The 17,675-nt window shown below is 40.6% G+C and overlaps 1 protein-coding gene across 1 annotated transcript in view; it reads left to right on the top strand.

Moving 5' to 3' along the window:
* The window catches only part of tnfrsf1a.L (TNF receptor superfamily member 1A L homeolog), a 31,627-nt gene extending 15,282 nt beyond the window's left edge, over positions 1 to 16,345 (top strand). Inside the window, exons 2-10 of the mRNA XM_018225065.2 lie at positions 1,380 to 1,587; positions 5,982 to 6,110; positions 6,688 to 6,834; positions 8,386 to 8,470; positions 10,335 to 10,399; positions 11,134 to 11,274; positions 12,379 to 12,407; positions 13,294 to 13,435; positions 15,675 to 16,345. Coding sequence (XP_018080554.1) covers positions 1,380 to 1,587; positions 5,982 to 6,110; positions 6,688 to 6,834; positions 8,386 to 8,470; positions 10,335 to 10,399; positions 11,134 to 11,274; positions 12,379 to 12,407; positions 13,294 to 13,435; positions 15,675 to 15,934 — 1,206 coding nt within the window. The 3' untranslated portion in view covers positions 15,935 to 16,345. The remainder of the gene's footprint in view (positions 1 to 1,379; positions 1,588 to 5,981; positions 6,111 to 6,687; positions 6,835 to 8,385; positions 8,471 to 10,334; positions 10,400 to 11,133; positions 11,275 to 12,378; positions 12,408 to 13,293; positions 13,436 to 15,674) is intronic.
* The last annotated feature ends 1,330 nt before the right edge of the window (positions 16,346 to 17,675 follow it).

A 17,675-nucleotide genomic window follows, 5' to 3' on the forward strand; every position in this document is an offset into this window, starting at 1 on the left:
CCAAATTTTTAAAAAGAATTTCCTTTTTCTGTGTAATAATAAAACAGTAGCTTGTACTTGATCCCAACTAAGATATAATTAATCCTTATTGGAAGCAAAACCAACCTATTGGGTTTATTTAATGTTTAAATGATTTTCTAGTAGACTTAAGGTATGAAGATCCAAATTACAGAAAGATCCATTATCCAGAAAACCCCAGGTCCTGAGCATTCTGGATAACAGGTCCCATACCTTTATATACCCATACCTATATATATATATATAGAGGTATGGGACTTGTTATCCAGAATAGTAACTGGGATAACTCCAGTGTTACCATCTCAGGGGCTGATTTCACTGAAACTCGTTCTCATTAGTCATTAGTATTAGCAATATCTCCTCGGGATACGTTCCACCCTGCAGCCCCCACTCCATCACCTGATCATGATTTATCTATATTCTGGGGACATTCCTGTAGAAACTTCCCTTGGCTGTTTTGTTATATTTTATTACCTGTATATTTTCTCTTCATTTCCCATTGTAAGTAATTTTTTTTTGCATGGACGTAGCTGTTGCTGCCAGAGATCCACTTTTCATACAAATATATTATATATAAAGTGTTATGGGCTTATTGGCTCTGACTGTATAGCCTGTATATCTAATAATATTTATAGGGATGGACGAATTTTTCGCTGAGTTTTGTCACGGAAATGACCCCATGGGAGAAAAAAAAATTACACGCGTCAAAAAAATTCATTAAAATTTGACGCCCATAGACTTTAATTCATTATGGCAAATTTTCATCGACTGCAAATTTTTGCCGAATCAAAACAGGTTCGCCAATCCCTATTTATAACATACATAACTTCATTTACAGTAAAAATGTGTTTTTAAGTTACAGTGGTCATTTCAATTCACTGATCTGTCTGTAATCCAATTACATTAACTGTATTTATAGAGCAACTTTTTGGCATGTAAGTGGTTCAGCTGATCCTTGTGCTACTGAACTTAACTGGCCTGGGGCCCAGTTTTACTCAAACCAATTATTCCAAATCCAAGTGCAATGTCATCCATTCATTAGATGGGGAAGTAAGAACTCAGATAAATGCACAATATTTCAGTTTCTGAAGGGCACACAGTAAAATGTCCATCAAGCAGCAGGCAACCTGCCCACAATGGACCTTTTCCCTAATTGAGTATCACTAGTTTCCTGTTTGAGGATTGACAAAGGCCCAATTGCCAGGAGAAATGTTATAACCATTTATTTTAAACTTAATCCACAGCAAAGACAGAGTCTTTGCAACTCCAAACCATGATCCTTAAAAGAGTCAGATGTCTCACAATGTCGATAAAATCCAAGTTTTGACATTTCAATAAATTGTCTATTTTGCTCCATGCAGGTCTTATGGCTCGGGGTTGTTCCCAGCTTTTCTATCGATATCCCATTACCAGCTGCTATTCTGATCAGAGGAGAACCTGTAGGGGTTACATCACTTCTGAGTCGACAGAGAAGGTCCCACCTGGAGAATGTCACAGAGGAGGAGAAATGTGCGGACGATGAATACAAACCCCCGGATCTGAATCATTGCTGCAAGAAGTGTGCGGCAGGTGAGTGACTCCTTGGACGACATTAAGTGACTTTACTGGTGACGAAGGGGCAAATTTACTAAAGGGTGAAGTGACTAACGCCGGGCGAAAATTTCACCAGCGTGACGTCATTTCGGTACTTCGCCGATTTACTAACGGTCGCCGGTGTAACTAGCGAAGGAGATAGACTCTAGCGGTACTTTGCTCTGGCAAATTTTTAGAGCTTTAAAAAAAAAAAAAAAAGGGAAAACTACAAATCTTTTGAGATTAGTGGAAAAAATAGAAATTTGATTGTTAGTAAATGGGCCCCAAAGTGATTAGACCATGGATGCAACATCGTGGTCCAGTGGCGTTACACAGCTCAACAGCCTCACCACCCTCTAGACGTGCCCCCACACACCTACATAATCCCTCTTCCACCTGTCCCAATCGTCCTGTCACAGAGTCTTCAAGAGGCCCATTTTGGGGGTGGTCCCAGGTGCTATTGCTCCCTCTGCACCCTCGGTAGTTATTTCACTGTCCTGGCCTTATACTGCTCTTTATCTTTAACCGAGATGACTGTAGCAGGGTTATTCATCAACAGTCACATGACTTGGGGCAGCTGGGAAATTGACAGTATATCTAGCCCCATGTCAGATTTCAAAATTGAATATAAAAAATCTGTTTGCTCTTTTGAGAAATGGATTTCAGTGCAGAATTCTGCTGGAGCAGCACTATTAACTGATTCATTTTGAAATGAAAATTTTTTTCCCATGACAGTATCCCTTTAACATCTCAGATCTATCAGTGTATGGCCAGTTTAAGCTTCCAGACAGAATTAAGTATAATTAACACAACAGAAAGGGGGATTCCAGAACTGGCTCGGAACATACCCTCAATCAACGTTCTAAAATATGTATCAATACCAGAGAGATTTGTAGAATCAAAAGGTTGCAAATAAGCTTCCTGCCTCTGGTTAATGAAAGGAAGGTTCGTCTTCTTAGGTTTCCAGTCAGACGGCTTGTGGCTTTTACTGTAATCCTGATACAGCTTTTCTGTGACTACGAGCAGCCTTGACATCTCATTGTTTTCAGACCAAACACCTCCAAGGGCTGCACATTGCATTGGTTTCTGTAATTGTGTAACACACGGCAGGTTTCTGAATTGCTTAGTTATTAGAGCAGGTCCATGTGTTTAGTTATATTTTGTCAGCCCAAGCTGTAAAAAAATGAATTACCCACTCATTCTGTCACTGTAGTGCTATTTACTCAACAGCTTTAAGGCTTCAACCGAATCTGTGACCTACTTGTTGTGAGGCTTTTATCATAACAGGGCCCTATTTTATACTGGGATTATACTTGTTCCCAGTGCCACATGGCTAAATGACAGAATATGATCTACAGATGGAGCAAAACGTATCTAGAATTGAGACATTAAGCTATGATATGTTCCAACATGACACTTCATTTAAATAGGACATTATCACCATTTTCCATTGAACTGAATGCTGTGATACATCAAGCTAAATGATGTCAAAACAAGCTTGCTCCATCTATTGGTTTTACATTTATGCCAACTAGTGCCATGGTTATTATTAGGGATGCACCGGATTTTGGATTCAGCCGAACCCCCGAATCCTTTGCGAAAGATTTGGCCGAATACCGAACCGAATCCTAATCCTAATTTGCATATGCAAATTGGGGTGGGAAAGGGAAAACATTTTTTACTTCCTTGTTTTGTGACAAAAAGTCATGTGATTTCCAAATTAGGATTTGGATTCGGTTCGGCCGTGTAGTAGGATTCGGCCAAATCCGAATCCTGCTGAAAAAGGCAGAATACTGGCTGAATCCAGAACCGAATCCTGGATTTTGTGCATCCCTAGTTATTATGCACTGGGGAGCTTAGTTTAGTTTATCTACGTATCTTTATTTCCTTGTACAAATAAGTCAGCCCGGACTGGTTATAAGGTGGGCGGACTGATTATAAGGTGGGGCAGTATCTTGACTCTTGTTTCATGTGATTGACAAATGTAACCTACCTTGTAAATAATACAATAGTGGCGTTACATGCCATAGGTGTTGCCAAATCGTGCAAATTGATAGAATAAGATGCATTTGCATTAGTCCTGTTAGTAATCTCCCAATTTGTACATGAACTCAGACACCACCAGTCCAAAAAACAACACAAAAACTGGAATGCAGGACTCTTGTATCTGTGTAGTTTGGGTAATTTCATTGATGTACCCTGGGGAGGACTTCCGTTGGGCTCCCGTTGGTGTTCACAGTATCCATTCCAGTTTGACTTACCCTTAAATTATGGAAGAGCATCTCAATATTGAACGTGACTCTTGATGGCTTTGGGTATATTCTGACCAGAGGTGAATACCGTACATACAATCTTGAACTTCAGAAGAACAAGACGGTGATGGTGTTGGTGTAGACTACCATGCACAAGTCATTGGATGCACAGAGAAGGATAGAAGATGCAGGGTGAAATTTATGGCATTTCCCCTGTCCTTTAACTAAAAGCACTTAATTTATCTTCATTTTAATGCCCATGGCTTATGTTAGAAGTTATAAGAGAACATCTTGACAAGACTTGGAACCAAATTGGAGCCGAAATAACTCTGGATTTCTGCCCAGTGTCTGATGGATGTTGCCTTACAGTGGGTGTAGCAGCAATTAATATTGTGTAATGTGCAGAAGAAGCCTTCTATGATAATTATAGTTATATGCTCTTAGCTAGAACAGGTTTTTTCACTCAGAAGCTTAGGATTTATCCTCCATCAAGTAAATGCGGTTAGGGAATCATAACAATCAACTCAATTGAGGCAAACATGAAACATGGCGAAACTATCAAAAAACCCTGCCTGAAAATAATATCTATGGTTCATTAAATAAAGGAATTGAGATAATTTCACTATGGGACAAATTTAGTGAAGTTTAGAAAAAAGTGAAGCGAACCCCATTTCAGTAGTTTCTCTTGAGTGAAAAGATCTGAGATCTGAGGTTTAAATTGGTTTCACGTGTTTCCCATAGATCTGAATTGTGTTTTGAGAAACTTTGCACAGATTTTCACCTGGGTTGACTGAGAATTCAGAGCAGACTTGTCGAGCTAGGATAGAATCCACCAGAGTGAAAACCCAAAGCTCTCTATTCATTTCTATGGGATTGTTAGAGGAGCTGGTGCGCTCTCTCCCTAACCCAGTGATCCCCAACCAGTATTTTGTGAGTAACATGTTGCTAACCAACTCCTTGGCTGTTGCTCCCAGTGGCCTCAAAGCAGGAGCTTATTTTTGAATTCCTGACTTGGAGGCAAGTTTTAGTTGTATAAAATCCAGGTGTACTGCAAAACAGAGCCTCCTATAGGCTGCCAGTCCTCATAGGGCTACTAACTCACAAGCCTTATTTTGGCACCCCATGACTTTTTTCATGGTTGTGTTGCCTCCCCAATTCTTTTTACATTTGAATGTGGCGCATTGGTAAAATAGGTTGGGGACCCCTGCTCTAACCCATTGATAAATAGGAATTTTTTTATTTACATAGATTATAAAAACCCTTTTACAAAATAATGCACACCTTCAAATTACTAGCATGAGGCAAACCCTAATTAATGAGAGTCCATTTGTGGCAGTTCGTGTAGTAGGTGACACCAAACCACCCAATCCACCCTCCAGAGGATAGTCAGAATCCATTGTCCAAACTCTGTCCATACTGACATCCTCCCCTCCCTATAATAAAGGACATTCATATTCAAGTCCAGAGTCTGTTTGAAACGTCCTTATAACACACTCCCTCCACCCTAACCCCATCCCCCACCCAAAACAAAGGACCCCCAAGGACAAAACAAACAGGCAGTAATTTTCCTCCAAGGTTCAGGCTCAAACTAAACATTAGAATATGAAATCCCTCCATGAAGAGATCCCATAGAAATGAATAGAGAGCTATAAACAGTGTATATCTAGAAGGGAGGATCTGATAAAGTACCTTCTTCTCCTCCCACAATTCCATTGAATAACTGCTTAGATGGGAGCAAGTGCCACATAACTGGACTGGAGGTTTGTTGCCTATGTTTAAATCTGAGCTACTATGGGCGACAAATCTCCCCAAAATGTTTTCCCACCTACAATAAAGTAAATCTCAGATGGGAAAACATATGGAGCGCTTAGTGTTCCGAGGTGGCCTTGCATTGCCCAGCATTTGGCTGCCTTTGAGTTCTTTACTCGTACACAGATACAGAATAAGGCAGAACAACCCCTTTAGATTTGTCCAAAAACACGGAGCAACACGAGGGAGCAAAATAATTGATAAAATATCACCTTTAATAGTTCATCTTTAAACGAATCCAATACATCGCAACATATAACTGTTGATCCTGCATTTTACACGGATATATTCCGTCCCTACATTAATGCGTATATGTTTATTTTTTTACAGGTTTCTATAGGACCCAGCATTGTCCTAAAAAGAACCAAGTAACACAGTGTCTTTCTTGCAAACCTGGCACCTATACTGAAGTATCCAACAGCATAACAAAGTGCAGAAGGTGCTCTTCATGCACTTCCCGTGAGTATGACTGTCCTCTACTGGATCATATTTCTGCCTGTTGAAAGTACACAAATGGGAGTCTTACTAAAGGGTATTGTTAGCATTGCTAAAAAAATGAGATTTTGTTATGATGTATGCAAGGTCAGTCATTTAGAGGCAGGTAGTTACATACAGCAGATGGAGCGTAGAGTTATTGTGAAGTGTCCTGGGAAGTCATTGGGCTCTAAGGCTAGAAAAGCAGTCGTGTGCTCCACCGAGGAGATATTTGGTTGGTTTTCTTATGTAGAGCAATAACATGGCTTTTATTTTTTTGGCTGTTTAGAGTTTACATTAGCAAAATGTAGCATTGGAACTATACCAAGCTTTTAATTTGAAGTACACCCTTACAGAAACTGGGGTGAGAGACTGCCATGCATAATAAATCTCATTGCACAGATCCCGTTGAATTCAAGTATCCCATGTCCGATTATTACTGTGTGACTACTCAATAGTGCAGGTCCATCTGATTGTGTCCATCTGACCTATTATATGATAACTTGAGTTGCAAACCAACCTCTTAGGCCTTATCGTAATTGAATTCATGGTTTTGTTGCAGAACACGGGCATGTGATTGTACAGAGTTGTACTCGGAATAAGGATACTGTTTGCGGATGTCATCCGGGTCGGTTCCAAGTCAAGGTTGCCAGTACTTTCATATGCAAAAACTGCAGCCACTGCTTGAATGGAACTGTAAGCATCCCATGTAAGTAACACTCGCTCGTCTTATGGGTGGGACTTCATTCTTAATGGGATATTGTCCTCAAAATTTCCCACTGGTTCCTGTTTAGGGCAGAGACACGCGCTCAGATTGAGGGAGATTAGTCGGCCAGCGACAAATCTCCTTTTCTTCAGGGCGACTAATCGCCCCCCGAACTGCCTCCCAAACCATAAATCGCCTCTTCTTCAGGTCGTACTGCCTCCCGCTGGCTAGAATCTAAATCGGTGTCCTTCGAAAACGAATTGCTCTGAGTGCCAGTACGACCCAAAGAAGAGGCGATTTATGGTAAATCTCCCTGAATCTGACCGTGTGTCTCTGCCCTTAAGGGTGTGATAAAGCAAATTTGTAAATAAGGTTTTAAGTGCATAGGGACATGGCTGCATCATAGCCTAAATTGTTTTAGTTTGTCAACTAGAATTAAAAGGAGGTATCATTTAAAAAATTTAAAAAAGATGCATTTATGCCTTGAACCTACTGTATGTGTAGCCTCATTACATTACTCTATATGGCCAAAATTATGTGCCACACCTGCCTTTATAACATTAATATGAAGTTGACCATCGCTTTGCTTCTATAACAATCATCTTTTGGGAATGTTCCCTCTAGATATTGGGGCATTGTTAATGGGATTTGCTTACATTCAGCCACAAGAACATTAGTGAGGTTGACCGCTGATATTGGGCATCAGGCCTGGCACACAGTTGGGGTTCCAGGGCATCACACAGTTGTTTGATTGGGTTGATATCAGGGTTCTTCCACTCCCATCTCAGCAAACCCATTCTGTAGGGACCTTACATTGTGAATAGGCTTATTATCTTGTAGGGATGCACCAAATCCACTATTTTGGATTCGGCCGAACCCCCGAATCCTTCTCGAATGATTCGACCGAATACCGAACCGAATGCATATGCAAATTAGGGGTGGGAAGGTGAAAACATTTTTTACTTCCTTGTTTTGTGACAAAAAGTCACGCGATTTCCCTCTCCGCCCCCAATTTGCATATGCAAATTAGGATTCTGATTCAGTTCGGCCGGAAAGAAGGATTCGGTGCATCCCTATTATCTTGCTGAAATGATAATACCTTCTCCAATCTATTGCCACAATGTAAGGAAGCATGGAATTGCCATTGCATAATATAGTCCCATCTGTGTCACCAGCGATGGGTGTTTTAATAGCTAACTCCTATAGTTAGAAGGGGTATCCATATACTTTTGGCCTTATAGGCCTGTAAGTTATGGCTAATCTCGCTACAGTGTATTATAACCTGTAGGCTGAGCTACAGCTTCCAAATATGAATATGGCAAACCAGCCAGTCAGTTACTCTCCCTGTGCTGTGCAGAAGTTCTGGGCTTGGAAGTAAAGCAAGCGAGTCAGTAGTAGTGATAGGTATGTATTGTAACCTGCACTATGTTAGTACAACTGAAACCAGCTGACACCAAATTCCTGGGGTATTTTATTCCCTCTAATTTCTGACATCATGACTGCTGACTCTCTCTTTTCAGACTGACACGTTCTCTCTTTTTTTATCTGGGGCAGGTAATGGTTACAATGACACGATCTGCACATGTCACTTTGGCTTTTACTTTGATCGAGGAAGCAAGAGATGCCTTTCCTGTGATATGTGAGTATAACCGCGTGACCTTGAAATCACGGAGCTTGTGGTCAAAAACATGTCGATTGAGTGTTCTTGATACCACCACCTTTCTGCTTCAGAAGATCTTTTCAGATGTGGCTAATATCCCTCTAGGTATACAGGGTACAACACAATTGGGTAATCAGGAATCAGAGTTGTAGAGGGTTCCCCTTGTAATGGAAAAAATGGTGGAGCTCCGATCTGGGAAGGGGGATTAATATTTTGTTTTTTCCTATCGGTTGCCTCCTGGTCCTTATTTCACTGTCCTGGTGAGTAAAAATGATGCTTGATGCCAATGTTATTGACAAAGAAGATAAAAATATACTAAGGCCACTATTTAATTTCTAGAAAAGTTGGCAACCCTACCCATGGCCCACCTGTTGTTAATTACAACGCTCAATACCCCCCAAAAATTTGAGTTCTACTTTATGTAGAATATGGTACAAGGAAAATGAGACCCTTTCTATTCCATGACGCCTTCTGTTATTCTTGGACAGGGCCAAAAGGACATAATCTGGCTTTTAGGGTATAATGAAAAGGGTTTGATGGGACTTTTAAGAAGCTGCAAAGAAAAATGGCAAATGAAGAGCAGGGAGCAAACTAGTCTGAACAGAAGGAATGTATCCCATATTTACATACAACGCAACACAAACAGGACTTTGTCCCATTCAACATACAAGTGAAGTGACTCTAGTGGAGGATTTAAGGTTACTGAACACATGAAATGTATGAGATAAAGTTCAGACAGTCTGCTGCCAGGGTTGTGGGTGGAGAACTCTGCGGGGAAATGATGGGGAAGTACCTAGAACTCAGTTACATCTTTACTACAACTTTTGTACTTGGCCAACTCTTTCATGGCCGTTTTGCGTTTGTCGAATCCACAAATTTAAAGCAACCAGTTGTTTGATTGAGTTACTGGACCTTGCGAAAATGTACTCTTATAAAATGTACAGTGAACCCACTACCATAAGGTGCATCCCAATTTTGCAGATCATGCTTTTGTCATGGAGATAATTCTATACAATGTCCTGTCATCTCCCAGTAACCACAACCCTTTAAACCATGATTTGGAATAGGAAAACAGGGCAGTTGGAGAGGTAGAAGTAAGCAGAGAATTGTTCATCTTAGCTCCTTTAAAGGAGAACTACTAACTAAAAAAGTAGCTAGAAATTTTATAAATTATATTTTGAGCTTCTGTACCAGCCCAAGGCAACCACAACCCTTTAGCAGTAAAGATCTGTTTCTCCAAAGATGCCCCAGTAGCTCCCCATCTTCTTTTCTGCTGATTCACTGCACATGCTCTGTGCTGCTGTCACTTACTGAGCTTAGGGAGCCACTCACAATATACAGTACACATAGAATAGAAATGTCACAATATAAGGCTGATTAGTAATTAATACAGATAATTACTACATGGCAGCACAGAAACCAGTGCAATTAGCATCAGAATTGAATAATCAGCAAACCTGTAGCATCAGCTTATATTACAGCCAGGGAAGCTCATTTTCTGCTGGATAATTAGTGACGAGCCCTAAGCTTAGCTTCTCAACAGCCAATCAGAGCCCACTGAGCATGTGAGTGTCACAGACACTTTCCAAGATGGTGACCCCCTGTGACAAGTCTGAAGTCCTGGATCATTGCTGCTATTGAGAAGCTGAAACTTTCGCCTCGTGCAATAAGTTCACTGTATAAAATATGCCATTTTTAACCGTATTCATTTTTAGGGTTTAGTTCTCCTTTAAATATGTATTTTACTCATCTAAGGCTTTGAACCCTCTCTTAGTAAACTGCAGCTTTGAATACTGTAGTATATAACACTGTAAGTGTAACTTACTATTTCTCATTTGTTTAGGTGCCAGGATCCAAGCTGTAAGCAGCACTGTCCTCCTGTATTAGAAGTTAATAAACGACCTCGAGGTATGTCTTCTGGAATTTCTCCTTTGGATGCCTTGCTTTTCCTCTATGGGTTGGGAAGCCCTGCTATAGAAAAAACCTAGCAGCCCATAGTCCATAGAGAGCACACAGTTAAAGCCAGGTCTGGGCTGACATCCCTAGCAGGAGGACCTTAACCTGCAGAAGATGGTGCCCATCAACCCTACTGCATTGCTCTGATTTTTCTCAATAGGTGACGAAAATAGGACAGTATCTATGGCTTTTCTTATCCTCTAATGCAGTGGCCTCAAACCAATGGTTAACAACATGAAGCTCACCAACTCCTTGGTTTTTGCTCTCAATGGCCTCAAAGCAGGTGCTTCTTTTTGGATTACTGTCTTGGAGGCAATTTTTGGTTGTATAAAAACCAATTTCTGGCAAAACAGGACTCTCTCTAGGCTGCCAGGCCACATAGGGCTACCAAATACCTATCATATCCTTTATTTGGCACCCCAGGAACTTTTTTCATGCTTGTGTTGCTCCCCAACTCTTTTTACATTTGAATGTGGCTCACAGGTAAAAAGGGTTGGGACCCCGCTCTAATGAATGACACCAATACCCCAATACATGGTGTCAATACACCATAGCCCTTTGTAGGCTACAAATCGAGCCTATATCTGTATGTGTTTATGTTACAGAGCAAATTCTCTGCTTTGTATTGTATTTACATTTCCTTTGTGGACTTCCCGAGACTGAGTTTAGTGCCCTTTGTGTTCTAGAAAACCATTACTGGCTGTATGGGATGCTGGGACTCCTATCTGTCGTATGTTTGGCCGGTGCAACACTTTTCCTGGTTCGTAATACTTTAAAGAAGTCCATTTGGAATGCTCACAAAGTGCTGTCCCCAAGTAACACGACAGGTAAATTATTAGTATTTGTATGGGTGTGTGGTCACTAGTGTGAATTAATTTGTTCAACAAAGCCTTCATTTCTTCCATTGATCATGCAAAGGGACCGGAGAAAATTTTGCACATGTTCTCTCTGTCTTTTTGAGAATTCTCTAGTGAGTGGAGGGATAGAAACATTTGTTTCAAGTCCATGCTGATGTGCCTAGTGGGTTTTATGGATCTTTTGGCCTACAAGCACACACAATGTTTCAGTGAGAAAAAGCCAACTAGAAAAAAAATCCGAACGTTCTCCATCTTAGTCCAGGTCAAGCTAAGGAGGAATGTCCCTCAATTTTAAAGGGTTGGTTCACCTTTAAGTTAACTTTTAGTACGTCATAGTATGGCTAATTCTAAGCAACTTTTCAATTGACCTTCACTTTTTCTTCTTTATAGTTTTGTAAATTATTTGCCATCTTCTTCTTCTGATTCTTTCCAAATGGGAGTCACTGACCCCAGCAGATAAAATACTATTGCTCTGTGAGGCTACAATTTGTTAGTGTTACATTTTATTACTCACCAGTCCATGCAGGCCCTCCCCCTTTTATTACTTTCCAGTCTCTTATTTAAAGGAAAAGTAACACACATTTTAAAGTAAATCCCACCCTGCACTAATACTAGTTCTGTCCTGCACAATGTTTAACATTTTAAATTCTTTATAAAAAATACCTTGCTAAAACTCTGCATCCGCTCTACTCATAAAGGCGAAAGGGCAACATTCACTGTGCAGGATCCAACATGCGGGGCTCAACTTTTCCTCCAACTTCTGCAGTCTTTAAATTTATGTCCATACAGTCGCAACTGTTGACTTCCGATTTTTCTCTCCTTGCTCGGGCTAGGAGGAGAAGTTGAGCAAGGAGAATTTGGACACTAGTAACCAGATTCCAAATTAGAGAGCTGCTAAATAATAAGAAAAAAACTACAGATAATAGAAAATGAAGACCAATTGCAAATAGGCTCAGAAGGTGAACAACCCTTTAATTTCAAGTACATTTGAGCTTTATTTATTGGATTTTTCCATCACTTGTGAGTACACTACATGAGCCATAACTTTGCCTCTTCTTTTTTTTTTTATTATAGATCCCAAGTCTCAAAGTGAAACTCTATTGGTGAGTAAACGACTTGTGTTTATGGAATTTGGTTGTATCTGGGAAGCCATCAGGGTGGTTCAGGTGAAACAAATGTGGGTGTATGTGCCCCAAAAAATCAATATACAGGTATGGGACCTGTTATCCAGAATGCTCCAAACCTGGGGTTTTTCCAGATAATGGATCTTTCCGTAATTCGGATCTTCATGCCTTAAGTCTACTAGAAAATCAAGTAAACATTAAATAAACCCAATTTTTTTTTGCTTCCAATAAGGATTAATTATATCTTAGTTGTCATCAAGTACAAGCTACTGTTTTATTTTTACACAGAAAAAGGAAATCATTTTTAAAAATTTGGTTTATTTGCAATGGAGTCTATGGGAGACAGACTATGCATAATTTCAAGCTTTCTGGATAATGGGTTTCTGGATAATGGATCCCATACCTGGCTCAAGGGATCCAAATTCATTTTGTATCTCAGTCCTGTAAAAATAGTGGGTTTTCGATGGGAGCTCTGCTGAAAGATATTCAATCTTTATTTCCACCAACTACTTCAAATATTTATATTATACATTATATTTCTATAATTCATATGAAGTCTGTCAGTAATGCTTTGGCAGTTGCCGTCTCATGCTGGAATCAGTCGGTTAGAGAAGCTGAAATCTGTCAGTGACTCACAGCATGTGCGTAAAACTTTTCGCTAGAAAAAAGTTAGGTTGAGGACTCAATAAGTAATTAAACATCTAATATATAGACTAAAAAAATATAAATTTCAACTGAAGTTTAAGTGTATTCATTTTATAATGGAGATGGTTATAATATATTAGGGTGGCCACATGATGGGAGCCCTAGCTGGCTGATTGCAGACTGAAGTGGCAGGATCTAATATTATGTGTTTTCTTTGTAGCTTGATAAAACTGAGGACTCACAGACAGTGAATTCTACATCAGGAAACATGATCCATTATGTGCAGGAGACTGATGGGCCCCTCTGCAAGTCTCTCCCATTGCCTGACGTCACACAAGAAACTCGCCTACAGTGTTTTCAGGGTTAGTGAATATGTAGATCTTCTTCAAAGACAGGATTAAGAAGAATTATGCAGGGAGTCATTTTAGGCCAAAAAATAAAAGGATAATTAGAGAAGGTGTATATGGATCTATCATAGAGTCCTACAGAAGGCAAGGGGAGGTTAGTAGATGGTAAAATAAAGGGATGCACCGAATCCAGGATTTGGTACGGGTTTCAGCCAGGATTCGACCTTTTTCAGAAGGATTCGGATTCAGCCGAAACCTTGTGCCTGGCCAAACCGAATCCAAATTCTAATTTGCATATGCAAATTATGGGGAGGGCGGGATTTCACGTGACTTTTTGTCACAAAACAAGGAAGTAAACCAATTTTTTTCCACTTTTTCCTTTCCCGCCCCTTATTTGCACATGCTAGGATTCGCATTCTGTTTGGTATTTGGCCAAATCTTCCACAAAGGTTTCGGGGATTCGGCCGAAACCAAAATAGTGGATTCGGTGCATCCTTAACAAGAGGATTTACAATCAAGCAATAGGGGCAGATACAGACGAGGGTCATAAATAGAGATTTTCACAGCAAGCGAGGGAGCCATTATACAAGCACTAAGTATACTGGAATAACAGGAGATTAAGTGACTTGTCCAGGGTCACAAGGAGTTGCCACAATGAATGGAACCAGGCCCGGATTTGTGGCGAGGCCACATAGGCCTGGGCCTAGGGTGGCACATTTTTGGTGGCGGCATGCCGCCCAGCTGCCTGTGCTCCCCAGTGTTTCGGCGCTCGCACGCTGACGCTTTTGCGCCAGCGAGTGGTAGTGCAGGTGGGCGCTAAGATCGTGCAGAGCGCACGGCCTAGGGGCGCCCGCCCAGCGTATCCGGCGCTGAATGGAACCAGGGTCTCTAACATGAGATACAACATCAGAGGCAGATCACTTAACCTCTAGGTCAGTAATTCCCAACCAGTAGCTCATGAGTAACATGTTGCTCTCCAACCCCTTGGATGTTGCTCCCAGTGGCCTCAAAGCAGGTGCTTATTTTTGAATTCCAGGCTTGGAAGCACGTTTTGGTTCCATAAAAAACAGTTGTACTGACAAACAGAGGCTCATTGTAGGTTGACAATTCACATAGGGGCTACTAAATGGCCAATAACAACCCTTATTTGGTAGCCCAGGAACATTTTCATGCTAGTGTTTCTCCAGAACTCCTTTTACTTCTGAATGTTGCTCATGGGTTCTAAAGGTTGGGGATCACTGCTCTAGATCATGTTCGTGGTACAGGCGTTTAAGATATTTGATTTCATTTTCACATAAACAAGAGAAATCAATATGCAGACTTGGAGGATGTGCTGTAATAAATACACCGGCATGTTAGTTACAAAAATGTATAACATTAATAGATAAAAACATAGAAACATTAACAAAACTAACTAAACTAGTGGATTTAAGGACAATTGAAAAGAAAATAAAGAAAAAAAAAACATTGTTTCCTGGAAAGTCGGATTACCCAGTAGTCATTCAATTTACATTCGAAGGAACCTAAAGATTTGACCTTTGGTATTGGAGTCACAGGCCTCAAAATAAGGAGACCATGTAAGTCTAAAGGACTCTGGAACTCTTCCCTGTTCTTTTAGTTTTTAAAGCTTCCTGACAATTAGGTTGGTTCGTGTAAGAAATGATATCTCTTAATGAGGGGGACTCTTTTTTGTAGCCAATAATTAAATAAAGCTCTTCTGGCAGCAGCCATTTTTGGTTGGTGGATGTTGGTGAAGGGTTTTATGGTTGAGAAGGGTCAGCTTATTAGTTTGATGATGCACAGTCAGGATTACATGAGGCATAAAATGAGATGGGGGAGGAATTACTGTATATGAGCCAGATATGAAATGATTATTTGAGTCAATAGGAGGAGTTCTTAGGGGGAGATATCTGAGGCAGCTATGAGATGGCCATACACTCTAATATTTTCTCATTTGATATGGTCAACAAATAAACAGATTTTTAACCATCCAGCTGATGGGCCAAATTGGGTTAATCCAGTCCCTAAATTACATGAAGGCTCCGTGCTGACCCATTGAGAGAACCAATTGTATTTCTTGATATCAGACAGGGAAGACCTTGTTCTGGTCCCAACATGGGCCAATAAGCTTTAGACCACAATTATATAGATGCGGGAACTTTTTAGAAGCTCATGGACAAGGTTAATGATTGTGCAAACTGTGCCTCTTATTGAGTACTCTCCCCCAATGAAACTCGTTTTTTTTTGCCTGTAGATCCAGTGGAACTTTATAGTCTTGTCGACAGCATCCCTATGCCCCGCTGGAAGGAGTTTGCCAGGCGTTTGGGCCTCAGTGATAATGACATTGACAGATCCGAAAGGGATAACCGGCGTTACAGGGATGCGCAATACGACATGCTTCTGACCTGGAAGGACAGGGTGGGATTTTCTGGTGCCACAAGAGATGCAGTTTGTAAAGTCCTGAGGGAAATGGAATTAGCGACATGTATAGAAAAAATCCAGGAATATCTCTAGTTGCCAGTGTTTGTGTCATCAGAAACTCTAAGACCAGAGGACTTCAGCCACCACCTTGTCTGTAGTTCTGAACCTGCAAGTTCTGCTTTGTACAGTACTTCATATATCACATGTCATTTTGAACCTATTTTTAGTTTTTTCTTTTGCCAAACTGTGTCTTTTTTTTAAAAAACAAGTGTAAATAGGTGCTACATTAGGTGCTACATTACCTTCGGCTTCTACAAAAGTGCCCGTTTTCCATTTTATCCAATTCCTAGACCAAGTGTCATGCCAGGACTCTCGTTGCCTTGTGATTGCAAACTCTACTGGACAAGGATACTGTGCTGGGAAATTTTCTACAACCATGTGTGAATCTTGTAGTTTTGTTATAAAAAGAAAAAAAAAAAAGAATAAAGACATAGGATGAATGTATGTGTTTATGGTTACCCAATGCCTTGTCTAGCTGCATGAACAATGGAAGACGGAATTGTTTCAGTAAAGGGACGGCCATGGGTACACAACTCTGAGCATCTGTACAATACAATGAAGCTAGGGGCTAGATGGGAAGGGTTGACAACGCCCAGCAGCATTGATTTGAGGCTATCAGGGCTTCCATTGCATCAAGGCATGAACTGAGAAAGCTGCAGGGTGGTTCCTCTCAGCCACACTTGCTTAAAAGTATAGGAATACCAAGGCACTCAACATTGATTAATGGCCAATAGAGTTCAGATGCATTTCACTGTGATTGTGGGTGGTGGTACAGGTAAGCCCTTTGCCACTGACATTCTCACCCAATAGCCTTGTGGCATAATAAGATATATTTGAGTGATTTTGCACCAGAGCTTGAAACGTAAGAAAGTAAAGGAGTCCTGAGATCTTTGTGATGGAACAGGCATTTCACTACACTAAGGGGCCAATTCGTTAACTTCGAGTGAAGGATTCGAAGTAAAAAAACTTTGAATTTCAAAGTGTTTTTTGGGCTACTTCGACCTTCGACTACGACTTCGAATCGAAGGATTCGAACCAAAAATCGTTCGACTATTCGACCATTCGATAGTCGAAGTACTGTCTCTTTAAGAAAAAACTTCGACCCCCTAGTTCGCCACCTAAAAGCTACCAAAGTCAATGTTAGCCTATGGGGAAGGTCCCCATAGGCTTGGCTATCTTTTTTTGGTCGAAGGATAATCCTTCGATCGTTGGATTAAAATCCTTCGAATCGTTCGATCGCAGTTTTAAGTTAAAATCCTTTGAGTTCGATATTCGAAGTCGAAGGATTTTAATTCCCAGTCGAATATCGAGGGTTAATTAACCCTCGATATTCGACCCTTGGTGAATTTGCCCCTATGTGCAATTCTGTGGGCAAACGTCAGATTATATTTTCCCTAATAAATAAGTAAAGCTTTATAGTGAAGAGGAAAGACAACAATCATGTCTTGCAAATATGAGACTGTCGTTGACATTTTAAGCCCCAATCGCACTGTGATTCAGCTCTTCCTCATTTACCAAAATAGCTCAGCATGTGACACAATCTGCAGTATATTCCTCTTTTGGGATGTTTCCCCATAAAATAGAAGTTACAACAAAGAAAAATAAATCCATTGCTAGGTGCACAAAATTGTGCAAGATACCATGTTTTTTTACCACGGTGCTGCAGATTGTTACCAAGAGTACCCCAGAGGCAGCAGGGATGATATAATACAGACGCAGAACATTTCCAAGCTCTGCACAAGCTACGTCTGAATGATTATGGGCATCAGCATGT

The sequence above is a fragment of the Xenopus laevis genome, chromosome 7L (assembly GCF_017654675.1).
Source record: "Xenopus laevis strain J_2021 chromosome 7L, Xenopus_laevis_v10.1, whole genome shotgun sequence".
Lineage (NCBI taxonomy): Eukaryota > Metazoa > Chordata > Amphibia > Anura > Pipidae > Xenopus > Xenopus laevis.